This window comes from Chelon labrosus (assembly GCF_963514085.1).
Source record: "Chelon labrosus genome assembly, chromosome: 23".
Classification (NCBI taxonomy): Eukaryota; Metazoa; Chordata; class Actinopteri; order Mugiliformes; family Mugilidae; genus Chelon; species Chelon labrosus.
This window is the reverse complement of record NC_140356.1, coordinates 13,771,429-13,799,399: the sequence shown is the minus strand read 5'-3', so window position 1 is coordinate 13,799,399 and position 27,971 is coordinate 13,771,429. Positions and strand designations below refer to the sequence as shown.

At 45.4% G+C, this 27,971-nt stretch overlaps 1 protein-coding gene across 1 annotated transcript in view; it reads right to left on the bottom strand.

Moving 5' to 3' along the window:
* The window catches only part of pcloa (piccolo presynaptic cytomatrix protein a), a gene marked incomplete at both ends in the record, with an annotated part of 55,768 nt that overhangs the window by 26,130 nt on the left and 1,667 nt on the right, over positions 1-27,971 (bottom strand). The window contains 4 exons of the mRNA XM_084573486.1: positions 124-4,192; positions 7,794-8,009; positions 23,854-24,915; positions 26,421-27,429. Coding sequence (XP_084429612.1) covers positions 124-4,192; positions 7,794-8,009; positions 23,854-24,915; positions 26,421-27,429 — 6,356 coding nt within the window. The remainder of the gene's footprint in view (positions 1-123; positions 4,193-7,793; positions 8,010-23,853; positions 24,916-26,420; positions 27,430-27,971) is intronic.

Genomic DNA, 27,971 nt, shown 5'->3' with positions numbered 1-27,971 from the left:
TGTCCATGCAAAACAAACAAACAAAAAAAGACTAACCAAAAGAAACGCCACATTAGCCATGAATAAGTGGAGGCAGTTCAAAGTGACATTTAAGTGACAGGTCTGCAATGTCACTGCACTGACCTGCATCAGAAATCTTTGATGAGGTAAGATCTACTGCACCCTCTGTTGTGCCACTAAAATTATAGCTGTTCTTACTCTTATATAAGAACAGCCCAGCCTCTGCTAGGTTAGTATCTGACATTGATGGTTTAATTCCACCAAATCCTCTCATGCCGTAAGGAGATCTGTCATACTGATAATGGTCATCCCGATATCCAAAACGGTCTTCTGGCAGGGGTGTGGTAGGTTGCTGAGTCGTGCAACTTCCTGCAAATGGAAACTTGTATACAACATCACAGCATACAGATTTTTTTCCTGCTGTCAGATCCACTGGTTTGCCATCATCTGTGACTACAGCTGTAAGCACTTCTGCAGATGCAGCATCCACAGATACCACAGTGTTGAATGGTTTTGTCGTGCTGAGGTCAACAGCTCCTGCCACTGTGGTTATACCTGTTGTTAATCCGTTGGCAACACAACTTGGAACAGAAGTGGGTGCAATAGTGACAGGGGTGCTTTGGAAAGCCCCTCCACCTGTGCTTGATCCAACTGAGAGGTTTATAGGGATTTCTGCAGTCGCATGAATAGAGGGCTGAGAATCAATTGGCCGATATATTATTTGAGAAACTGGTTCAAATGCCTTATTTTTTGTTAGCTGAAGGGGCATTGAAGATGCTTGAGAGGTGTCAACATTGTCACATCGCTGGATTGTGGCAGCACAAGTCACAATGGTAATGCTATCAGTCACAATGGAAACAGTGGATGATTCAGCACTGAGGTTGACCACAGGTGACTGCACGGCACTGTTTTGACGACTGACATCAGTTACAAAGGACTGGCGTCTTGAGTCTGGGCTAGAAGAAAGATCCACGCCATTCACGTCTGATCCTGGATCCACCTTCATAGTCCTAAGATCTACCACTTCCGAAGGTTGAAAGCCCTGTCCATTCTGTGCTGGCGGTTGGGGCTTAGGTTTCTCCATTGAGATTGGGACACCATTTGCCCTTGGAGCTGGCACTGGAGGCGGTGTCCTTTCATGAACAACAGAGACAGTGGTTCTTTGGACTTCTGTAGTGACCACTTGAGAGATAAGGTTAGGCATAACCACTGGTGGCTGAGCTGAGGCAGATATAGCCTCAATTATATGACAAGAACTAGAAACGTGTTTTTCTGGGCCACATATCTCTTGACTTTCGATAGATTCTGTGACACGTGTGTATGCCAGAGGCACCCTGGTTGGTTGAGGAGGAACTGTTTGTTGATGCTGCTGTGAATATGATTGAGGTTGAGGCTGTGGTTGATGATAACTCTCAGGCTGAGGTTGGTGTGCAGATGATACTGGGCTGGGGCTTGAAGGAGCTTGAGTTGTGACACCGTCTACTGGAGAGCTTGGCTGAGATGGCAGTGTGATGACCACATACGTGTCCCGAAGATTGCGGGCATATCTTGGAGAAGAAGGTGAGGGTTGAAACGGCTTGCTTTCAGAAGAGGGGCTGAGATTCAGGACTGTGTCATTAGGACTCGTAGGAAGTACAGTGGGTCTTGGTGGTTGAGGGGTATGGGCAGGTGAAGAAGGCTGTGAGCCAGGTTTTGGTGCAATTGGTGGTTTGACACTATGTCCTGGTCTGTGGCTGTCCCCAATTCCAGCAGGAATGGATGGCTTCGGAGGAACAGGCGGGGGAACATGAGGTTTGTACGTCGGAGTAACTGCTGGTCTTGTAGCTGGTCCTTGGGCCATATTCACAGCCACTGTCTCTGGCCTTACTGAAGTTGCTGAAGCCTGAGGTGGAAGTGGAACTGGGGGTTTCCTGGGAAAAACTGTAGGTTTAGGTGGGGTGGGAGGAGGCAGTGGTGCAACAGGTTCTTCTGCTTTTTCCTGAGAATTATCCCTACGCAGTACATTAGGCTTGGGGGGTACAGGTGGGGCAGTTGACACTACACTGGGTGTACTGGGTGTGTACTGGGGGACGGTGGGCAAGGGTGACACGCTGGAAATCACAGGGGCTGATGTTCTTGGGAATGCATTAGATAAGTCCACAATATCAGTCTGGGATGCTATGATTGTTGTGTGAGGTTCCTGATCTGATGTTGAGGATGGAGGAGATTGAGTAAAGTCTTTCACAGGCTCACTTTCTGTTGCTGTTGTCACATCTGAAACAGCAGTTATCTCATCTTCCTTTTTAGTGGCATTGTATTCTTCATCAGAGGATACCTCTCCTGAAGAGCACTGTGTCACCTTTAAGTCTGGGATAGGATGGAGTGCCCTTCTAGATGCAGTAGCTTCCACTTCGGGCCCCTGTTGAGTTGGACTTGTTCCAGGAGTGAGGACTCTTTTCATTAGCTCTTCGTAGGCAGTTTCAGCATCCAACAGTGGTTTCCCATCTTTATCTAATGTTACTGTACTGTTTATGGAGAAGGTAGTCTCTGCAGGCTGCAGAACAATTTCTGGGGTAGTGCTTTTTGGCTGCATCTTTTGGTATTCCTGCTCCAGCTGCATGAATTCCTTTCTTTTCTTTATCATGTCTTCATAAACTTCATCTGGTGATCTCAGCTTTTTGGGCTGAGCAGGAACAATAATCTTCTCTGGTTCCCCAAGATCAGATGTTGAGTTGTCAATGAGAGATGCATAGGCATAGTCTTCAATGAGCATGCCTCCATAAAGGGACTCTTTTTGTGGTTGAATCTCACCTTTGTCAGCTGTTGGAGACTTAGCTCTCAACATAATTTCTTCATAAGCCTCATCAGCAGATTTCAGAGGTTTCTTCTGTAGGTTCTCAGTGTTTTCATCATCTGTGGGGGAGTGAAGAGATACTGATATAGGCAACTGATATGTTTTTTGGACAGCTGCAATCTTTGCAGCATGGATTTCAAACCCCTCAGGATCTGATTCAATACTGGGGGAAAAGTCAGAGCACGATGATCGTCGGATCTCCTCCATTTCAGCTTCTTGCCTCAGTTCTTCTGTTGGCGAGGCATCTTCAATAGGGGAAAGGTTGCTTGGTGGTGTCTTTGGGCGCTCTCGCCTCCTCTGCGCTCGAATCTCTTCTTTGTCTTTCTTGGATTTTTTCCCTGAGCCCTTCTGTTTTTCTTGCTCCCTGAGCAGCTCCTCTTCTTCCCGTAACTCCTCCTCCTCAGAAGAGTCTTCAATAGTTGGTAGCATTTGACCAGGCTGCCTGTGTTTGGCTTTCCTGTGTTGTTTACCCTCACCAGCACGGGCGTGGCTCGGACTACTACTGTCACTGTCTTCATCCAGTGATGAGAGAGATGTTGGGGATGTTCCAGGAGTGAAGCTGGATGCATGTAGACTGGAAGACCCCTCACCTCTAGACCGATCATCAGGAGAGTCCGTCAGGCTTTCCATTTCAGGCTCCCCTTCATCATTATGTATACGCATAGGGCTGCTGGTTGAATTAAGCTCCATAGTTTGGAATTTGCGAACTGCTGTACCTCGCTGTTCTTCTTTTGGTTCTAGTCCTTCCTCTTTTTCTATATCACGTTCAGCCAAGGAGCTGCTGATTTCATTATCTTCATCATCTGGACTTATAGTGGTTTTCTTGGTGAGTCGTCTGGCTTTTCCTGATGTGCTCCTCTCTACAGCATCTGTTTTCTTCTGATCCATTTGTTTCTTCTCCTGCTCTCTGATCTTTCGCCGTACTAGGTTTTCCTCATCAGATGGGGAAGCATCCTCATTCTCACTCATTTCAATGATCTGCTTTCTGATGAAATCCTCATCATCTCCCGACATTGGGCTTTCCTTTCCAAAGCTTTCACTACTATCATCCAAGGAATCTGCCCTTACATCCATGGGCACAAGGAGCTTTTTCTTTGTGGTACCTTTGGTCGTCTTCTCAGAAAGTTCTCTGTCCTCTTCTGAGCTTGGTGAGTCAGGCGAGAGAGGAAGTACCTCTAATTTGCGTCTGGTCTTTAGTGTGTCCGTTTGTTTCTCCTCTTCTTGCATGGTTGTCTGCGCCTCAAGAATGGGAAGGACGGTGCTTTCCAGCTTTGCTAGATCTGATGGGCTGGTGGGACTGCTCTCGTTGGCAGGGGCTTCTTTCATTCCAGTGTCCTTCAAAGTCTCCACTGCTTTCACCTGATGGATTGAAATAAAACATAATAAAGTTTATGATCCATTATGTATTGCAATAGAAATCTAAGTATGTGCATATACATATTGGAATGAAACATGGAGATGAATGCATGCATATCAGCCAATTTCAATCATGATATGAAGCTTAATTGTTTAGATTACCAATGAAACTGAAATTCCACTTTTGAGGAATGTGATAAATACAATCAAAATATTCTACTGTGTATTGTTAATGTTTATTTCCAATATGGTAGCATGTTAGTTACCCATCTCCATGTGTACCTGAATACATCGGTTTATTATTGCAGAAATACAGTAAATAATGCACAGATGATTACATATTCTGCCACTACATAGTTCTAAATACACTGGTCACCTCGGAGACAGCATCTTCATCAATGAACTTTTCCAGAGGTAAAGCTTTAGCCTCCTCTTTCGTCTCCATATCAGCATTCTCCTCCTTTAGGCCTTTATCCTGCTCAATAACTACAGAAACTGGGATTTCAGGTTCTGCTACAGGGAGTGAAGCTACAGATACAGGCACACCTCCATTTTCAAGACCTGACTCCGATACTTCATCCGTCTTTGACACCGTGTTCTCTCCTACTTCAGACTTTGCAGTGTCAGTTCTGTCGCACACTGCGCTCATCTCTGATACTGAAATAGCTTCCTGGATGTTGCCTGCAACAGGTTGTGTCTCATCCTCTTTTTTGTAATGTTCTTCTTCAGTCTCTTTGATTGACACCTCACCAACTTTCTCATGTTGTTTCTCATCACTGTCTGTCTGTGTGAACGTCTCTCTGTCTACCTCATGTTGATTTCCAGAGCTACTGTTTGTCTGTTGTGAACCAGCCTCTGCCTTGTCCTGGAAGAGCTTCTCCTCACAGGCTTTATCTATGGCTTGAGTCTCACTAATAACGCTTGGGGATGACAACGTCTCTACACTTTGCTCTGGCACCTCAACACTGACCTTTTCTTGCTCTTTAGAATCGGGAGGTGAGGGAACTGTGGTAACTATTGCTGTGTCAGAGCTAACCTCTGCTTTTAACACCGTTTCTCCTGGCGTCGGCTTTTCCTCTTTCTGCGACACACTCTCTGTTTCGCACATAGACTTCTTCTCCTCTACTTCATCCGGTAATGATACTGTCTCAGCAAGGTTTTCCCCAGCAGGCTTGTCATTTGTTCTCTGCTCTATTTCTTTATGCATTTGTATTTCTTCTTTTGGCGTATCCTCAGGGACAGTCGGAGCTGGCTCTGCCGCTGGTTTTGATTCATTCTTCTCTATTACGAGACAAACAGTCTCTGTTTCAGCACAGTTCAGTGCTGGACTCAATCTTGCCATATTAGCGCTCTCCTCTTGAGGTTTCTTGTCATTTGTGTTCTCCACTGTTTTCTGTTCAGCTGGCTCTTCTTCAGAAGCTTTCTCTACGTCAGCGTTTACCTCAATGGCCCTCTCTGCAGCTGCATTTGTTTTCATTTCGACTGATGTTTCCTCATCAGGCCCCTCAGGTATTCTCTGTATAGCTGTTTCTTCATAATTAATGACTTCCTGAGAAACTTTATTTTCAACAACATTCCCCTTGTTGGCTTTCTCTAGAGCTTTAGTTTCTCCTTCAGATGGAGCAACAGGAATTGAGTCATCTGCCACATGAAGTTTCTCTGTTTCTTTTTCTGTTGGTTTGTTTTCCCCTTCATTTGCATGAATCTTCCCCTCTGAAGCTTGTTTGTCTGACACTACTGAGGGACTTTCTGATTCTATAGACTTTTCTGGTTCTGGTTTTAATTCTTCCTTGTCTGGTATAGGGACGTCTGCTTTGTCAACGGGGGCTACAGGAGCTACTGGTTCTGCTTCAGGAGGTACTGGTTCTGCTTCTGGCTTTATTTCACCAGTAACATTACTCTGGACACTGTCAACCTCAGGTTTTGTATCAATATATTTTTGGTCCACTGTTAAAGTTGTGTCTATTGTTTCTGGTGGGGCTTCTACTGCTGGAGATTGTTTGGATTCTATTAGAGGTTTCTCATTTGAAACCTCTAATATTTTCTCCTCTTTTACATTTGTTTCTTTTTCTGTTGGTTTGTTTTCCCCTTCATTTGCCTGAACGTTCGAAGCTGAGACAGATTGTTCATCTGACACCACTGAAGGACCTTCAGATTTATTTGGTTCCGGTCTTAATTCTTCCTGAGTCTTGTCAACTATGGGGACATCAACTTTGTCAGCAGGGGCTACAGGAGCTACTGGTTCTGCTTCTGGCTTTATTTCTGCAGTAACATTACTCTGGACACTGTCAGCCTCTGCTTTTGTAGTGATATCTTTTTGGTCCACAGGTAATGTTGTGTCTATTGCTTCTGATGGGGTTTGCACAGCTGGAGTTAGCTGGGCTTCATCTATTTGGGGTTTCTCATTTGAAACCTCTATACTTTTCTCCTTGTTTACATTTGTTTCTTTTTCTGTTGATTTGTTTTCCTCTTCATTTGCCTTAACGTTCCCCTCTGAAGCTGAGACAGATTGTTCGTCTGACACTACTGAAGGACTTTCTGATTTTTCTGGTTCTGGTTTTAATACTTCCTGAGTCTTGTCAGGTATAGGGATGTCAGCTTTGTCAACAGGGGCTACAGGAGCTACTGTTTCTGCTTCTGCTTCTGGCTTTATTTCTGTAGTAACATCACTCTGGACACTGTCAGCCTCTAGTTTTGTAGTGATATCTTTTTGGTCCACAGTTAAAGCTGTGTCTGTTGCTTCTGATGGGGTTTGTACAGCTGGAGTTTGTTGGGCTTCATCTATTTGGGGTTTCTCATTTGAAACCTCTATAACTGAAACCTCCTCTTTTACATTTTTATCTGTAGGATCTGGCTGAACAGGAGATACTTCCTGCGTGACTGCTTCGGGGATCGAGGCAGGCTTTGGCTCAACTGAATCTGTTGTCACTTCTGGAGGCCTTTCTGGTGTGGGCTCCACTTTCTCATTATCTGCCAGGGGAGCCTCAGCCTCGGTAATCTTGGGATTTGGCTCAGTTTCTACTTCAGCAGGGACAGTTGTCTTGTCTAAACCTGTATTAGATGATAGATTCTGCGTCTCACCTTCCACAGGGAGAGAAAGGGCCTCTGTCTCATTCTCAGAGCTACTCTGTTGTTGCTCAACTGCTGGGGTTTCAATGACCGATGCACTCTGTGTTTGCAGCTCAACATTAGATATCTCTGTATGTGGGTGAGGATGGTCCTCTGCTGCTTTCTCAGAGCTACTCTGTTGTTGCTCAACTGCTGGGGTTTCAATGACCGATGCACTTAGTGGTTTTTGATCAGAATCAGATGGTTGTGTCTCAGGGTGAGGATGGTCCCCTGCTATTTTCTCAGAGCTGTTCTGCTGTTCCTCAGCTGCTGCTGCTGCTGCTGCTGGATGGATACTCTCAGATAAACTCTCTGAAATGTGACCTTCTTGCTCAGGATGAATTACATTCTCAGGTGCTGATTCATCTGCTAAATGTTGTTCTAGTTCTTTTGTCTGCGCTGTTTCCTGTGGGGCGGTCTCGGGAGGAGGGTTACTATCAGTAGGTGAAATTAGTACACTATCAGGTGGGGTTGCAGGAATAGTTGGAGGCACTACCTTGGTCTCAGGAGCTGGTGGGGTTAGGTCTGCTGCTTCTACTACAGGTTTGCTATCTACAGCAGCAGGTGCAGGGGTGGAGGGGGGTACGGGAGCGGGAGCAGGAGCAGGAGCAGGAGGTTCCTTCTTTGGGGATGCCATGGATGGAGGTGGCATGTCTCCCAGCTGGCCCGCCATGGCTCTTTGGGTCTGGCAGTTGAGGCAAAGCCATTCTTTCTGTAAGACAAAAATAGGAACAAATTGTTAGTTACACAATGATTTTTGATAAATTACTAAATAATGAACGAGGATGAATGTGTGAAGTGCCTTGTTTGAATTGCGCGAATTGACATTTCAGCTCAAAGATCCACAAAAATAACTGTACTTGGACATCTAGTCTTGCAATACGAACATAGTTATCAAAACAAAAAATGTCCTTACGTATTTGAGACGTCACCGTGACACCATAACGTCTTCTATTTCTGGGGCAGCTTTTACATTTGTGGGACTGGAGAGATGGGCCATGCATAATGCATGGTAATGGGACAGGGACTTACCACTGCATGTCAGAAAGGCCTGGGTGGCCTGCGCAGACATTTCACGTGGCAAACTTAACAAAGGGACAGTGTTAGAATGAGTTTTAATGATTATATGATGTGTACCCATATGCGAACCCTAACCAAAAACAGCTAGACGCTTTAGGCATGCACTTAGCGAAACGTTTGTGGTGCTACAATGTTAATACAACCACATCAAACGTTGAAGACTGAAAAACAAGGACTTCCTGCTAGACTATTGTGCAAGTCGGTAAACCGGACCAGTTTTTCCCAAGACCCTCTGCACCCTGAGCATCTTACGTAGTTCCAAATATCTGTTCAGATACTAAAGCTGTTTATTCTTTAAGTACAATAATTTGCGATAATTCCCTCATTAAAAACACCTGGGATGTAGTTTGGGTAAGGACACGTTGCTAGCAAACACTTCTAATCTACTCTCAGAGCTCTGCTAAATCTTCCCTGACATCTTATTATGGCTGCATATTCCCAAGTACTCATGTAAACAGAGTACTCCAGAGGAACATACCTACACTAAATGCCCTGCTGGGAGCTATAATTCAGCAGCTGCAGCTATTATTGGGAGTTTAATACCGAGCTTTCCTTTAAGTGGAAAAATGACAAACAATCAGCAAGTTGGGATTTGAGAGGAAGAATTACTGCACCCACTTATCTAGCGTGGGGACCTCACTCCAGAACATGCATTACGGAAACGACATCGCACAGAAACAAACGCCTCCTCTCACATTTCGCTCTAACATTTCCTCTGTGACCCTCTCTTGTGAATGCCTTCGCCCCGGCTTAGCAGCAGGGTTCACGCCAAATTCGAGCATCAGAGGAAGATCGCAGCCTGTGTGCTAAGCCGTGCAGCAGACAAGCCACCTCTCTCCGAGCACAGAGAGAGAAAGAGACGAAGAAATGGGGTTGACGGGAGGGGGTGTGGGAGCGGAAGACGGCGACAGAGGGAACGTTGCAGCAAGAAAAGTCAGATTGAATAAGGTATGAGCCGCCATGTTTCAGTCCATGCCTGAACAACAGAGATCTAACACTTGGGAGAGAATGACGCACCTGCATCTCAGCGGGACAAATGTTTTGTGAAACGGCGACACAAAAGAGTGAAAGTGATGATTCTAACACCCGGAAGAAAAGAAGAAGAAGACAGACACGTACAGGGATGGCATTCTTCTTTTCATCTCTAGGGTTTGCGACGTTACAGTTAATTCCCAGACATTATGATGAGAACAGTTCAGATGCTAATTTACTTGTTGTTTACATGTACACCGATTAGCCACAACATTAAAACCACCGACAGCTGAAGTAAGACAACATTGACAGGCCCCTCCCCTCAACCCATAGGACCCAAAGGCCCCCCACTAACAACATTCTGTTGCCAGACACCACAGGACACCCTCAGAAGGCCCATGTCCATTCTCTGATGAGTCACAACTGTTTTGGGGGCACAAGGGAGACCTACACAATTTTAGGAGGGTGGTTTTAATGTTATGCCTGATCGGTGTATGTGTGTGTGGTCAGCACGTGTCACAATCTTGATCCCATTTACCGAGCTTCCTGCTGGGAGGACTTGAAATGAGAGTTTCTCCAGCTTAACAGCTTTATCAGCTGAACCAGAGAGAGCAGCCACTGAGAGCTGGAGAGTTGGCTGCTGATAGGAAATGCTGTAAAAACACCCAGTCGGTCGGTCGGTCGGAGAGTCTCAGCATAGACATCAAACAGCCTTTTTGTACCCCTCAAATACACTTAATCAATGTGCTTCGTATAGCTACTGAGGAGAAGTAAACAGATGTGTTAATAGTCCGATCTCTGGGGGCTACAGCCAATGTTTTTCGGCACTCCCGGTGAGGCCAGCTGATATCTGAATAACGGATAAAGGATATCTGTGCAGCAGTCCCAGTAGCGAGAATGGAGATGAGAGATGACATCCATGAACGGACATTTTTAAACCACTACTGTCAAGGCACTGAGTTTTGAATGTTTTATGTAACCCCGTTTGGTATTTCTTGCATTTCTTGTTTTTATTTTTTAAGCTTCTTCACTGGTGTTTCGCGTCCTTCTTCAATTCCTGTTTTCCATCTGACTGTATGATTGGCTTCTCCTTGTGTGTTCCTCCCTTATTAGTTTGCCCCTCTGCACATGTATTGTCCCGTCTTTCTCTTTGTCCTTCGTCAAATCGTCTATGCTACTCCTGTTGAGTTAAGTCTGTAGAAGTTCCCTCTGTTTACATACTCCCCTGTTTTTCCAAGTTTTGTCTCGCTTTTCAACTGCAGCGCTTTTTGTTCCGGAGTTGTACATTCTCATTAACGTTCTTTTGTTTCCTGCTCCTGCCTCCCCTTGTGTCTGCATTTGGGTCCTACCTCCTCGCCACACATCCCAAGAACTACAACGGCTTTGTTTAAGGTATTTGCTTGACAAATGCTTGCTTTACCAACGGGACGTTTGCCTTGTTTTTCTTTCCACATGGACTGCGTGCGACCAAAGCCCGCTCAAATGTGATTGGTCAATAGGTATCGGACCACAAATCCAAAATCTTAACCCTCGCCTACAAAATTTGATGAATCGTATGCGGATATCTGTTTATACGAATTTTTATAACTGTAAACTGTATCTGAGCTTGGGCACTGTGAGGGACTTATTTATCACAAGAACACTAGTCTACAGTCAGACTATGATACTTTATTCATAAACAACATCTAATTTTGGCTTTGGGGAAGACTCCTCACGAGTACAATCCCAAATTTTATTTGAAACAACAGCATCTAAACTAGCAAGAGTGGGACACTCCTCTCTTGCAGCCTTGTCTTGTAATTAAAAATGAATCAGGTGTATTTTTCCATGATGATTCCTCCCACTGCAGCTTTCTAATAAATGCGACACGCCTCTGTACGTTCCTGTGTGTCTGCTGCGATGAGCTCTGTAAGCGTCAGCACGGGTGATTCATAAAAGCCGGGGAGACACTCACTCATTAACTCACAGCGCCATCAAGGACGTCTCCTCGCGTCACGTGGACGCGGACGCCGAAGGGCCGACACACACCAACGCCCAGAGAGATGAGTTTATGACGGTGTTCGTGACACTCGGATGAAAAGCCCCGAACGCGAGGCAATGACAACTTCCCACACGACGCTCTCAAACAAACACAAGCTCACACATGAATGAGTAAGGACAGATTCAGAGCCACAATTTTCCATCTCCATCAAGCATCCTCTAAGGACGCAGTGGGAAGACAGACAGAAAACCGCAGACGGCAACCAGATATTTGGATGAGATGGGCTGTACCAGTGGTTGGTTACTGTTTCCAACAGGGACTCAGAGAGTTGTGAAGGTCGGTGCAGCCCTTTGATTAAGACAAGGGATTGTGAGAAGGTTTTACCCGTCTAAATTTAGACAGAGCCTGGCACGGAGAGAGGCTAAATTAAATTTCCCTCTTTCTCACACATATATGAACACAGTCTTTTTGTGAAGAGTCTTGCCAAGCTGGTGTAGTATCTGAGTCTTTCCCCCAAAGGGATGAATAAAGCGTTATCTTATCTTAAACAGAGGATCTAGTGAAGGATGGGACAGATGGATAAAACAGATGAGAGGATAGAAAAGGAACGAGGTGGAGGAAGTGTGAGGAAGAAAAAAATTTAGCCGTGCGACAGGAGGATGAGAGGAGGAGAGACGAGGAAGAGGAAGAAGCGAGGAGAACAACGGACATAATCAAAGGCAGGAGGTAGAAAGGAGCTCGACGCAGGGAGAGAAAGAGTGAAGCGGCTTAATGATCACTGGAAGTGACTCAACACCAGCTACTGCCAACAAGCTTAACATTATCACCCTGTAAATCTGCAAATCAATTTCCGGGAAGTCGGGACAAGCTGTAACCCACGGCGACTGCCCAAAATGTCCTTAAAATGTACAGACTGAGAACGTGACTGACATCTTTTGCACATAGTCATGCCCTAGGGGTTCCTTTATTTGTGCGTCTGGAAAGCTCAGAGAAATACTTATTACTTTTTATTGGGTTCCTTTCTAAGCGTTAGACGATGGGGCCGCTCTCACTCTCATGTTGGTTAGCTTAGCTTAGCACTGACACCGAAAACAGAGTGACGGAGCCAGTCTGGACTTGTCTGAGGATAAAATCTGTGTACCACCACCACCTGGAGTCTGCTGGCTTCTTGGCAAACTCACAAGGATGACAAAACTACACGGATGCCAAGCATCATTCTATTGGGACGTCAACAGAAAATACTAGAATAATGAAATCAATAGCTTTTTCAGGCCAAGGGATGGTGCTGTTGAGCATTTTTCTGAGGAAGACGGCAGGGGTGACAGTCAGTGGGCAGTTAAATCAAATGTATGGACTTATTTTGGATTTTCTACCAAGGGAGGGACAAAGGAGATGGGTATGACTCATGGAATTTGCAAAGACTGTTGAACGAAAATGAAATACTATAGGGATAGCACCAACACGAGGAATTACCTCAAAGGTATGGACAATATTTCCCATTTGCAGAAAAGCTGCAGTTGAACACAGGTAATAAATTGCACTATATCTCATTGAGATACTCAGCATTTCGCAATACTGTATTGTGATTTATCGTGATACTATTGTATGTGATATGATCATATCACTTTTAAACTTAAACCAAAGCAAATATGGTGTGTGCTTCTGATGAATGCTAATTTTTATGCAGTTAAATTTGGGGCCATATCACACAGGGATATATTCTTTGAAATCACTGTGTCAGTAATGAGAAATTACCATTCAAACTCACCATTCCCATTACACGAAAAGTGAATATAATAGCTGTGATAGCACCAGGGCTGGTGTTAAGATGTATCGCAGACCATCTAAGTCCAGGATATTATACTTAGAATATAATCTTAGTATGAGTAAGGTATGTTGAAAGGCTAGAGACTGAGTTTCTTTCTGCAGCTGCTCACCTAAAGCTTTCTGCAAAAATTAAAGCCGGGAAGCTGCTGCCCTTTTCTCATTGATGAGTGTTGCTGAGTGGCCAACTTAATTATAATGCACTAGACTCCAAGCAGAACATCACAGCATCAGCTCCTTTGCAGGCCAAAAAAGATCTTTGTCCTAATAAACGTCCCGCCGTTATGGATGTTACCATCTCTGGTTTAATGTGTTCCACTTCTTTCCCCCCCCCGTGTTCGCGTGAGGATGTTAATTCTAATTTGAATCATGAAGCTAAACGTTACATGAGTGGTAATAGCTTTAAGGTTCGAGAACTGGGCTCAAGACCAAGAGGTTGTTGGCTTTAAATACAACATAAGAGGAAACATCAGAGTGAGGAAGTTGAATAAATTAAATTCTGTTTACTTTTAAGGCCGTACTGCTTGGTAACCAGCATTAAAGGACTATATAGGATCGTGTGCTGCAGGGAAACCAGAGTAAACCTTTTGCAGAAGCATTCCCTGGACAAACGTAGGTTGAACAAGAAAATTCTTCCATTCTAAATACATGTTTTACTCGACTGCATCCTGACAGTTGACAGACAGGAGCCTCAGTGTTTCTGTTCTCTCTCGACGCGGGTGTCATGATTTGTCACCCCCGCGAAGTGGATTGGTGTTCCCACGCCAGGTGAGTGGAAAAAGTGTCAGAAGAGAGAAAGACGTGGTGTGTGGTCATGCGTTTTTATAAGTGGATTTGACACAAATGAAGAGGCGCGAGAAGCGGCCTAAATATATATATATATACTCTCTGCGACAGGGATTACGGAGACAGAGGCACTTGTTTGAGGGCATTTTCTGTCTGCATCTGTGTTTGTTTATCTGCAGCCCACTTCATAAAGTGTCTGCATGTGTCAGCTTCCCATCTAAAATAGGAGAAGAAACAGAGATGCACTTAAGACGCAACAGGATTTGAGGTCCCCTTTCTTTCTTCTTTAACACTCATGGCTCAGGCTTCCTGTCTCTTAGTCATCCTGAATATCCTACGTCAACAACAACTGGCACTTTTTATCTGGATGTCCACAACTTGTTTAGGTGCAGTAAAAGCTTAATCATTGAGTTATGCTGATTGTTTTGGTATTATAGTATCTGCGTCAATTTGGCGCCGTGGCTACAGCGACAGCCCAGACCATACGCAGAGCCTAACGCCGTAGCCTGACAGGCACCACTACGTGTCGGGGCGACGCAGACTGCAAGAGCTGTGATTGGTCCGCTTGGTAGTAGCCTATTTCCGCTTTAGTACTTCCGGTTGCTTCTCCAACTTCTCAATTGATTGTTTTGAATCAATAAAGATGGAACGCATCGGGGAAAAGTGGACTGAGGCGGTTCGGAGATACAAACGGCGAAAGTTTCAGTCGCCATTGTCGAAAGTGAAGCAGGAACTAGAAACAAAAATTAACCCGCCAACTAGCGCCGACTGGCATTTACAGAGCGAGCCAGACTGACGGGCGCACAAGTATGAATCGCTCGCACAGGCGTAGGCTACATGCGTAGGTCATGGTGTCTATGTCCTGCAGTATTTTAGCCTTTAGATGTAGCTGAAGCGGCTGACACTCAACCCTGTGTTGGCTAAGTTCCTGGCAGCAAATGGCAGACAGGTGAAGTTATGGCGAACATAATATTAGTATAATATAACATTTAGCAACTAAAGAGCTGAACCTTTCACTTAGTAGCTGGTAGATGCTGAAACAGATCTAAATGGAAAGTGGAAACACTGTTTTGGTGCAACCTTTTTCGCAGACACGCATCAACTCTCAAAGGTGGTATTATCTCAGGGCTCGCACCATTAATGCTATTTTTAACAAATGCCTCGTCCACATTTAAACACACAGACTGCAGCTCATCCTTTAAAGCACTGCTTCAAAGAATGTCTTGATCCATAGGAAAAATGCAAGTCACTGTCAAACAAACATGCCGCGATACAACCCTTCCCCTTAAAGCCGACCTGGTGGGAGTGTTGGACCATGAAGCAGTGACCTCTGTACACATAAAAAGTCTTGCTAGCAATGTTAGCACCACCGAATAAAATCGCCTCGCGTGCACAAACAAGATGAAGCCAAAAACGGGTTTCACTGTCGACACAGCAGAAGTGATGAATATCTTCACCCTGGACTGTGTTTTCCAAAACCTCTGAATCTTCAGATGCAGGAACAGACGTAAAAGTTCTTGCAATTCTTCAGACTTTATACGACTTAAAAACAACTGATGCAGCTTTCATTAGATCCATTTATTCGTTTGCGTGTCAGAGTGCGCGGCGTCTAGTTCAATCACACACACGGCGGTTTGTATCAACTGTGTGCGCCCGTCGCCAACGTCCGCTAATGAGCATGTTTGTTTTCCATTTCGCCTCTACCAACCTTATCAGTGCGGGTGGACAGGAGAGGAGAACCAGAGGGAGAGAGAAATGAGAGTCATTCATTGTAAAGGTTGGGACTAATGAGCTGTGGGCTTTAGTTAACAGAACCATTACACACTGAAAGAAAGAGGTTTGTGTTTCCATTCCAAGTGTCGCGCAAATTACAAGCTGCAGCCAAACCTATTTACTACGTCTGCTGAGAAGCTGAAATAGAAATCTATTTGTATACTTTATGTATAACCACGTACAGTGCCACACAAAGATGCATCAACGTGTTTTTTATACTGTACATGCAGTAGTTTTTCATGTTGTATTTGACAATTATACAAGTCTTGAAAGTAGATAAAGAGAACCCAATCAAACAAATGAAACAAATCTTATACTTGAGCATTTGTTTATTCAGGGAAGTGAGCCAATATTATATATCTATGAGGTGAGGTCTTTTTTTCTTGTTTTGAATATTTCTTTATACAGGAATTTCTGAGGGGTTCAAATACTTCAAAGCAGCACTGTATTCCAGCTACTGAAGTGCAAACTTTAATCCATGTACAAACCTATTTTCCTATAGCTTTATGTTGGGAAGTGAAGGTTCTCAGTCATCCAGGTCATGGTATATCCAAAAAAGGTTCAGAAAAAGGCAACTGGACCTGTAAAGTTTTTTGAGAAGACGTTTCACCACTCATCCGAGTAGCTTCTTCAGTAGCTTCTTCAGTTCAGCAGTTGCCTTTTTCGAACCTTTTTTGGATGTTTCTGTTGCACGGGACGTTATTAGGTGTCCACCATGTCATTACTTAGTGTAGTTGAGTTTCCCAGTCATAATACAACCTACGTGTAACACCTTTGTCCAGAACCACCTTTATCATTATTAAGTGATGTGGACGATGCAGCTAATATAAAAAAATTATAATTTTATCTTTGAGTGATGTTGCATATACAACAAAATGAGAGCTAAGTTGTCAGTTTTCTATAAAAAACAAAAGTACCCTAGGTTAAAAGTTCCCCTCACCCACAAAACTTTAGTCGGGCCTACCAAATTATTTGGGTGAAGATTCCGCTATAGCATAAATTGTAATGTACAAGACATTTTTTTCTCTGTATCGGTTGAAACATGCTCCATAATGAAATCCAAATGGCGCGTTACCACTCACATTCAGATGATAATTGAGTCTTGCTAGGTCAGGCTAAATGTATCCAAAAAAATATGTTGTGTCCTCTTCATACAGAGTCGACATAAATGTTCTATTGCTCGAAACGGCAATTTAAATTCAAGACAAATGTCTAAAAAATGCCGGCACGCTCGCCTTACATCTCCTAGCTAATTTAACTGAAATATGTTCTTAGAGATCTTAGTCAGACAAAATAAAAGTCAAAATAAATGAGACACAACTTTAATATTCTACACTTTTCTGTTCTTTCACATCTTTTATGATAATTCTTGCTTCACCAGATGTTTCCGGCCTGACAGTGAATGTGGGGGCCATTAGAGCGCGGAGACAAAACCACAACCGTCAGGTCATGGCCTGCGCCGCTTACGACTCCTTCGTTTTATCCTCTGTGACACCCCTCTCCTTCACCTCCTCCTGTTGGTGCTCCTCTCTCTTCCTGTCACAGCCATCTCTCTCCTCCCCTCGCTCCCGTTTTGGGTCTTTCCTCCTCCACTCCACAGTGAAACGTTTTCTGTCTGTGCTTGTTAGTTCATTTCAGCTCTCGTTTACTTCTTTTCCATACATTGTCATAAGATATATAGCTGTACTTCAGCTTGGATTTCACATCTTAATGTTTAAGGAAACGAAGGAGAGGATGCTGTCGGATTCTTACAACCCGTCAGTCAAACAAGTTCCTCCCAGTTGCACTCACCCAGCATTTTCTAAATTCTCCAATAAGGATCAAAGGCTCTACTTTACAGGGGGTAATGCCCAAAAATGATTTCTGGAAGTGAAGCATCTCCTAAACCAAGCTGTGCTGCTGGCTTCACCTACTGAATATAAATTTTTAGGAAAAAAAAGGTCTAGGACGCTCAACAATCCATAAAACTGTAATGCTGCTTCAACTCAGATCAGAGGCTTCCCTGCTACTGTAGTGAAGTGTTTGTTGGGGGAAAGAGAGAGAACAGCAGCAGTCAGGATGTAAGTACAACAGCTTGTGCTAACTAGATGAGGCCGGTGCCAGAATGTGTGTGTTTTCAAGTGTCTGTGTGTCGCTGCCGGCCTGTCCTTTCCTCCCTCCCTCCCTCCCAGTCTGATGAGCGCTCAGCGCTGGCACACTTGATGTCTTGGCTTTTTGGGTTTTTTTTCCGCCCTTCTTGGCACTGAAGGCTAAGTGGCTAAAATGTAGCCCTCGCTAAGAAGGCAAAAACCAATAAATTAGAACGGGGATAATTGGAAATCGTCCTGGAGAAGAACTGGAGGGGGAGCTGTTCATGAAAGGAAAATAAAAGGCCTTCTGCAGTGCCTGAGGACAATTCACTTCAATCACGGCAATTTGATACGGTAAACCATTCAAAGACAGAACAAGGTCCTGGGTCTGGTAAATATGCAGAACAAGAAAGTATCGCTCAAATAAATAATGAATATAATATGTTCACTACACTCCCTTAGCTAAATTGACTATAACACCATCTCCAAGACCAAAGCATTGCACACACATACGCACAAAACACCTTGGCGTCTAAAAATACCACCCATTTCAAGCCTTCCAATGTTGGCCATGTGGGGGACTCTGCAGGTTGCCTAGCGTAGCAGAAAGACCCTGCTTAAGGAGGCAATATGAAAGAGCAAACACAAAAAGAGAGTGACGCGAAGGAGGAGGATGGCGCGGCCCTGCAGTCGCTTGTGTTCTCCCCTTTGTGGCTCTCTTGAGTGGCTGCGACTATTTTTGTACACTTCAGCCTCCTGGCCAAGTGACGGAACAGCTGTGAGGCAACCGGACTGTATGAAGCAAATATAGACTCGTCAGAGTTGTACACAAATACATAAATAACTGGGTTGTACATGCACAAGATGTGATGTATGGATCAAATACACCAGGCATCGGTATAGAATGGGCCTTCACTGGCCTGTATATATATATGTATGAGAGTTCAATGATGCTAGAGTTTATTCTGAATGCCCATACGTGTATGTATGACCATGCAGCGAGCCTTTATCTGCCAGCACAGACTCGGGAGGGTTCAGACTGTGGGAGGAGGTGTGGGCACGACCACAGAATAACAATGAGAAAGGAGGACACAGGAAATACCACGCAGTGTGTATTAATGGATAAGGCCTCAGAGACACGGAAACCACGGATGCGCAGACACACTTGCGCAGTAACACTTATATTGGTCACTTCGGACTCGGAATTGACCGGATGTTTACTTGCATAAACCCAACCCAGTCCTCAAGATTTTAATTGATGTCAGTGAAAGACATTAAAGTATTTGCATTTACAGTGATACAAACAGTTTGTGGCAACATTTCCATGCATAATCCCAAGCTCTGCTCGGTTATTGTTGAGCGCCCCATCACCCTGCGGTTATGTAAATGGTCCTTTGGCCAATTAAAGAGAAAGCTGATTACAATTATACTATTGCTGTGGTGGCGCGGCCCTGCTGCCAACAGCTTGACAACGCCAGACAGGCAACGGGGGGTGCAGTGGTTACAGCTTTTCGCCAAAAGTGCAGACGAAGAACGAGATCTTTGAGCTCCGAAAATACCCAACAAACAAGTTTTTAAGTGAATGGCTACGTTTTGGGGCAACGGCAAGCTTCCACAAACGTCCTGTCCTTACTGTGCCGCCATGTAAACTGCTAACCCAGCTCCATCAAATATCAAACAACTGGAAATAAAGCTTTTATCTGGTTTACACCTTGAATGGAGCCCGATTCTCACGTACGTCTATTTCCTGTCTTTCCGGAGATGAAACCTACAAACCAAAATGCACCATTTCTTCTTTCTTTAACTTCCACAAACGTCCTGTCCTTACCGTGCCGCCATGTAAACAAACTGCTAACCTAGCTCCATCAAACATCAAACAACTGGAAATAAAGCTTTTATCTTGTTTACACCTTGAATCTAGCCCGATTCTCACGTACGTCTATTTCCTGTCTTACCTGAGATGAAAACGCACCATTTCTTCTTTCTTTAACTCTCAACAGGAAAATCCTAAGATCAGCAACCATGTTCTAATCTTCCAAACTATCCATTTTTCATTATGCACCTGTGTTTTTTTGAGAATGGAGTGAAGCCGTTGAGTTGCTAGGATCCTCCATTACCCACAGCCTCATGGTGTTTAATAATTAAGGCCGAGGAGACCATTTGATATATTAAAGCATAATCATCCGGTTGTTGGACCTCATTAGCTCAATACGGTGGTGGGAGGTGGGAATTACTTCAAACATTTATGGTTATTGATGTTTCGGTTTGTTCACCTTATTCCTCAGGATAAGCAGTCCCACCAACTCTAAAATAAACGGCAGTAACTACAGTCGGTAAATGCATCGCCGTTGCAGATAGTTGCTCGTCCAACAGCGCAGGTTTTGTGATAAAACCGTGAATGTATTTGTTTCTTCTTGGTGAAGGTGATGCAGAATCTAACTCGCAGCTCCTCCCTCAGCTTGGGTTCTTTTGATTTGAGCTTGTTAGCAAAGTGGCGCCTCTCCCATTTTACGTAAGCCTTCTCCTACGAGCGCTCTCGTTACTGATAAGGGCGCCGTGACATGGAGCCTGAGCTACAGTTAACATCGCCGAGCAGCGGTAGAGACACATTTACAGGCTGTCCCTGCATCAAAGAGAGCGGCGGTAGGAAAGGCAGAGGGGCAGCGCCGCTCAGGTAGACTCTGACTCGGAGAAAATACTGTTTAAAAGGAGGATAAACACCAAAAAACAATCCCTTATAAAGATATGAGATCATTGAAGGATAAAGAAGACATAAAATAGAGGAAATGGGTAAAAAAGATTCCAGGAAAAGACAAAAATGCAGTAGAAGTACGCATTAAGATGAGTGCTTTTCCTTCTGGGGAGCCTATTTTCACAACTCATATTAAAGGGGATTAAGAGGAAACACCTGAGTCTGGGATCAAGCCTCAGTAGAAGTGGCAGGCTTCCTGCCGCCCTTCAAATCCTTTTAGGATGCAGAGATTATTCCCACTCGCACACACGTGTTGACCGAACACATGCGCTCCGGCCCTCCGGCGCGTCTCCAGAGAATACAGAATTTCAGATTTCACAAACCCAAACACCCCTCGCGTTTCCGCTCGTGCCGCGTTGACGAGAAGCGGTTGAAACAAGGCGCACACCTACACCTACGCAGGATCACACCAGCCGGCCTCGTCTAACGTCAAAACCAATCGCTCCACAATCTTACAAATGAGCCGTAGCCACACACACACACACACATACACACACTCTGACCCACTCACATGCGTCAGCAAGTGAACCCTTGCTGACAGCCGACATTATGACAGCGAGTGACACAGAAGCGAGGCACACTACGTGGGGGGTAGATGACTCAACCAAGGTGTTGTGCATGTGTGTGTGCGTCTTGTGCGCAATTTTCCATAATGTACTCCTGTTTCAAACTGGTCTCAAGTTAAATTAAAGATTTTTTTTTGCCTGATCATTATTCTTATTGCTGAAGGAGAAAAAAAAAAAAAGATTCCTCCTTCTTTCATCCTTATTTCTGGCCGCATCTTTCTTAAAAGCAAAAACCGAGTTGACAATTCTGGCTTCAAGACAAGAGGCTGCTGAAAAGGACTAATCTATATCCAATTAGAGCATCAGTGGCTTGGATGCCCAGCTCTCCTGCATAATTACATTTTTCCCTGTGCTTGCCCTCAATTAAGGGACTCTGCTTCCCAGCAAGCATGTGCAATCTGAAAAACTTTAATAGCGCTACCACGGCTATGAACTAATAGCAGCCATCTTGTTTTTATGAATGCTGGCAATGTAGAAGAGTGACTTTGATATGAAGAGTCTAATGAGTCTTTTGGTACGTTTCATATTTTAGTAATGCCACACAGAGTCTAGGGTATGTTCTTGCATGTCAACACCAAAGTCCATGACCAGGCGTAACATTATGACCACCTTCCTAATAATGTATAGGTCTCCTGTGGTGTCTGGTAACGTAATGTTATTAGTGGGGTGGCTTTGGGTTGAGAAGATGAGTCTCTCTGGATCAGGCTTGCTCCAATTCATCCCACAGATACTTGATCAGTGAAGGATCTAGTGAATTTGGAGGCCAGGTCAACACCTTGTCATGTTCTTCATGTATTTTTGAGTTGTTCCTAAAGTGTGTGTGTCTGTGTCAGGCTGCATCCTGCTGGGGATGGCTGCTGCCATCAAGAGTGTCATTGCTATGGGGTGGGGGGTGCCTGGTCTGGTCTAGGTGGGTGGTAAATGTCTAAATATCATCCACACAAATGCTTGGTGTTACAACCAGCTAACAGGATCACAAGGCCCTAGCAAGATTCCACCTCGCCAGGCATCAAGCCATATGCAAACTGTTTAAAAAATACAGCAGGACAGATTGCTAACTTCCAAAGCCCCCCCCCAGAAAGCAGCTCGTTTTGTTTGCCCTTCCAACTACGCGATACGTTGGATTGATGCGATTGGTTGAAGGACGCTGGCAAACAGATGGTTTGTCCAATCCCCTGCCAAGCATTTTTTGAAAGCGCAACCTGCCCTTTTCTAAAACAAACTTCCAAGATCAACTTGTCAGCGTGAAACAAACCATCTGGCAGATAACCTGGTGTTTTCCAAATGTAAGAAAAAAAACACCTAGCAGCATAGTATCAAGCTTCTCATCTCACTCTTTTCCAAACTGCAGTATTCCTTTAAAAGTTCATGGACTGCATATATTTTCATATTTTCCAGGTGTCCCCATTTATATCTGAATCTAATAATGTATTCTAAAGTAATTATTTTTTTTCCGAAATCGGCATTCCTACAAAGTAAAAGCCGGCTTTCTGTGAAAATCCTGCATTTGCAGATCCTGGGTGTGGATATGGCAGAGTTCACAGGTTCATTCCCAGCTTAGCATCTCCCACTGTTACAGAAAGTACTTTTGGAGAGCCAGAAATACACAGCAGATTACTAAAGACACACTTAAACCAGCGGCTAAAAAAAAGTAGTTCCCATGTGGAGAGCTGTAGATTGACAAACACGTGATTGTGCCCTGAATTGGATGACCATGTCAAGAAGATACAACAATCATCCCAAATGGCCATGGGTTTTTAGTTAATTTATCTATATATTACTTAGAATTATCAATGAATGTGTAAAGTATGAGTCATAAGACTAAATAGACAATAACCGGGTTACTTCACATGGAATAATAAGTGGGTGTAGCATATGTGAATATGTTTTGCCTGCACGCTGTGAAACCGCTCAACCGTACGCAGGGCTTTTTGGCCTCTATTCCCATAATTTACTGATCCTACACCATAGAGCACCATCTGCTACGTGCATCTCCTCGACGCGCAGTCTTGTGATGGTTCTTCCACTCGAGACGACGCAAAGTGGAAACACCGGCAAAAAACACCGGCCCCCGCACCTCAGCGGTGAAGCGGGCCAAAAGTGTTTGGTTTCCACAATCGAACGGACACGCGGGGTCGAGTGCTCGAGCGCGGGCGAGGAAGCACTCGAATGCGAGTTTGCGGTTGTGTTCACACAAGCGTGCATCTAATTTCCACATAAAAGACACAGAAAACAATGCATTCTGCACACATGGCCGAACGGGCACATACAAGCAAGTGCATGAACACACACCCAGTCACACGTGTAGATACTGTACGCACAGTGTCCAGTTTCAGTGTCAAGTGTCATTTGTTTCAAGTGCTCTTTGACGATGAGGCCAACCTAATTCATCTCCACATTTCAGACCGCCCTCTCAGCTAAAGACAGCCCGATGGTAATGAGACTAACATTTTTAAGATGCAGCATAATTGACCGCATCCATTCATCCAGCGGTCAAACACGTGTCGCGGTAAACTAATGTGCTGCGCACGACTAATAGCGTGGATTCGTTCGGGCTTTTACTTGGGTGACAGCACGCGGCAGAAAACACCTGATTGCATCTCTGTAGTGACCTATTTCAATGAAACATCAAGAGGATGTTTGCGTTCTATTTATATGCAGCAAAATGAATAAATTACCGGTGGGCGCGGTTTGTCAGAAGCACAGGAAGAAGTGGCGCTTAAGAAAACTGCAACAACAATAAGGTTTCTTACCTCCCCTAAGTGAGGCGTAGGATTGAATCCACACAGATTGCACACCGACTTCTTACATTCGGTGCAAAGGCTGTAATTGGGTGTGTCTGCAGATCCAATGTTCAGCTCTACATTACAGAGAGGACAGTTTCCCTTGGCGGCTGCAGCTGGAGCAGGAGCAGGAGCAGGAGCAGGAGGAGGCCCGGCTGCCGGCGGTGCCTTCTCTTCCTGCTCCACAGAAATGGTTCTGGGTGGTTTCTTGGACTTAGCAGGTGGGGTGTCAGGAGCAGAGTCTGAATCAGGGGGAGACCCTGGGGCCGAGAAGGGAGAGTCGGGTGGCGAACCGGCGTCAGAATCCGGAGGAGAGCCAGGTCCGGAGTCGGCGGGGGAGTCTGGCGGCGACTCAGGCGGAGCGGCAGCCGCCGCTTTCTCTTCCTCCCCAGAGACGAGATTGGTGGCTGAGCTCAGGAGGGACGATCCAAAGCTGAACATCTGAGATGCAGCCGCGGGAGGTTTAGCCGAATCGGTCAACCCTCCAAAACCTCCAAACAACTTCCCAGTCACCGACTCCTCTTGTTTTGGCGCGGCCTGCGCCTGAGGCTTCGACGATTCCATCAACCCGCCAAACCCACCGAACAGTTTCCCCGTGACGGACTCGGCAGCTTGCGAGGCAGCAGCAGGAGGCTTAGCCGCATCTGTGAGGCCTCCTAAACTGATACCCCCCAACCCTCCAAAGAAGCTGGACTCCTGCTTTGCTTTCGCGGGAGACTGCTGGGGACTGGATTTCGGCTGAATGGGACGACCGGTCTTGGGGTCAATTTTAGGGGAACCTCCCAAAGATGAGCCGGGGGAAAGCGGTCCCGGAGAGGTAGGACCAGGGGATTTCTGCCTAGGTGTGGTTGGCGGCGTCAACCCTTGGTCGGTGGTGCTCTGCTGCTTGATCAGCAGCTTACCGGGCTTGCCAGGCGCCTGTCTCTGGGGCGAGGGAGGAGCCGAGCCTTGCTTGGGCCTCGTCATGCCAGGGGGGTCCATTCCTCCCATCGCTCGCTGCATCTGACAGTTCAGGCACAGCCACTCTTTACCCTGCACGTGAAACAAAAATAAAAAAAAGATAGCTTAGATTTGACTGAGACACGTTTTAATACAAACATCAGTGACGTGTGTAATTACAGTATTTACAGCAGAAAACCCTTAAAGACACGTCAGTAATTAGTGTTTGAAATGATGTTGAATCCTTGTTTACCCCCAAGACAAATTGCATCTTTCAGCAACAACTCAAATTTGTCAACAGCTACATAAACACAGACAGAAAGGCAAATGTACTAGTCCCTTTATTATACACCGATCAGACATAACATTATGACCACCTTCCTAATATTGTCGAGGTCTCCCTTGTGCCTCCAAAGAAGCTCTGACTCATCAGACCTTGGTTACTGAGGGCCTCTGGGTCATATAGGTTGAGGGGAGGGGCCTCTGTGGATCATCCATGTCATTGCTATGGGGTGGGGGTCCCTGGTCTGGTCTAGGTGGGTGCAACATGTCTAAGTAACATCCACACGAATGAATGCCAGGTCCAAACGTTTCCCAGCAGAACACTGAATTGTCTCAACATGGTTAATGTTATTTCCTTCTCCTGTCGGCGGTTTTAATGTTGTGGCTGATCAGTGTATGTCAACACCTGTTCCAAAAAAAAAAAAAGCCTGCCCACACCAAAGACCTCTTTGTTCAGTGTTTGGATGTCTCCTTGGTTTCCACTGTGTGCAAAGTACAGCGTTTAAAAGGCCCCGTGTTGACAGTTAGATTATTATCTAGAACGGAGCAACTGTGTGTGTGTCTATTTTGTGTGTGGTGACACTTATTGGATGAATGTAAGCAGCTCCATCGATTAGAGGTCTATTCCTCTGAAACTAAGCAAAACCTGCCCTCTGAAAAGATCAAAAACAAACCGACCCCTAGCCTCGATCCGTTGGTGCACTGTGCTATAATCGTGGCCCACCAGCTTTTACAGCCCGTGTGTGACTGAGAGTCCTCGCTGGCTGGCACAGTGTCTTCCTGTGGCCATGACATGAGTCACCTTGATCAACATTCCCTGGGTCCATATGGTCCCTCTGTCATGAGGTCCCTCTGCCAGGCTCAGAGACTAGCTGTTAACAGGCTAGTCATGGGTTCAGCGTAAAAATGTCAGTCTTGACTTGTTGTTTTATGTCATTGATTTAAACGTGGAAGTCTTGAATGACGACTCTTCCTCTCAGCAGAAGATTTTTAACGAAATAAAATCTTAATAACGAGGCAATTAGGTTTTTGGGTTCATATTTTTGCAGTGTAATGGGGAGCGCACAAAGAAAATATACTGATATGTGACCTTTATCCAACCCCTTGCAATCAATAATATGGACTGTCTTGTGTGTTGTCAGGTAAATGCCAGCGTATTTGTCAGTGGGGTGGAATTTTGTTTGACCATTAGATATTTGGAAAGCTCACGGCTCTTTAAACAAGATGCTGCTATGAAATGAACTGACTAAGAAAGACCACAACAAAAAACACACACACACACAACAAAAGCAAAAAGACAGCAATGAATGTCTTACCGCTGAGTCTGGGGGGCTGAATCCACAGAGACTGCACACCAGGTTCTTACACTCGGTGCAGTTATTATAATTTGGCGGGTCCTTAGATCCAGGATTCAGCTGGGTGGTCTTACACAGGGGACAGAGTCCACCTGCAGGCTTCCCAGCTCCCTGCTGACCAGGCTGAGCCCCAGGACCTTGCGGCCCTTGCTGTTTGGGTCCAGGTTTCCCTGGTCCTTGTTGGGGTGGCCCACCTTTTTGCTGAGGGGGGCCACCCTGTTTGGCCCCTTGGCCTTGCGGTCCTTGACCCGGTCTTGGTGCCTGCTGCCCTGGAGGGCCTTGGCCTGGTGGTCCTTGACCTTGCCTGGGGGCTTGCCCAGGGGGCCCTTGGCCAGGAGGGCCTTGGCCTGGTTTGGGCCCCTGACCTGGTGGTCCTTGACCTTGCCTGGGGGCCTGCCCAGGGGGCCCTTGGCCTGATTTGGGCCCCTGACCTGGCGGCCCCTGACCTTGCCTGGGTCCCTGACCAGGAGGTCCTTGCCCTGGCCTTGGCCCCTGCCCAGGAGGGCCCTGGCTCTGTTTCTGTGGTCCTCCCTGCTGTGGTCCCTTTGGACCTGGTCCTTGCTGAGGGCCCTTCCCTGGTGGCCTCCCTCCCTGCTTGGACTCAGGTGCTGCAGATGCATCTCCCTCCTCTTCGTCCCCAAACAGTCCCAACTTGGAGATGTTGACAGAATCGCCCATGGACGATATGGAGGACGAGACAGAGGAGGTCATAGACGACACCGCACTGAGGGGGTTGGCCCCACTCAGGAAGCTGGAGCCAAACATGCCGGACGACTTGGTCTCTGAGTCTTTTGGCTCCTGCCGGAATCTGGATTCAAAAAGGCTGAGGGACGAGGGGCTGCGGCCCGGTGTGGCCCTCCCAGGTGGACCCTGGTTGAAGGCGTCTACAGTACGACTTTTACTGAGACCTGTAGGGCCCCTGGAGGCCCCTACCTGTTGGGATCGCTGGTGGGCATCAGATTCTGAAGGTCTGGAAAACAGACACAGAAATAGTTTTCATTATAACAGCTGTTATTCTTATCTTTCGTTTGTGTTTAAAGCGGCATTGTGAGAAAATGTTACTAGCCAAGTCCACACCAACTCTCAGCTGTTGTAAAACAAAAATAACAGATCTAACTGTGACCAAGACTTTTTTATATGTAGATATTGTTTCTGTTCAACACCGTTACTGTAATGGATGATCCAACAACTCAAAGCCCCTGAAATAAATTGTCCTATTACGTCTGTTTCTAATAACGAAATCTTTTCTATCTACACTTTTATGACTACCATTTCTGAACAAACAGCCACAGACCACACTGAAACATGTTTGCTTTTACTAGATCCATTAGATTATATCCTTATGATATAATTACCTGTCATCCTATCACATTAATAATGCTTTGAATCAATTAAAATCTCAAACCTTGCTTGAAATATTACCTTAATCTAATATTAATGGCATTGTGCTCATAGTATAAGCAAGCACCAGCCCCCTCTTAGGCCTATTCAACACATCAGTAAACACAAAAT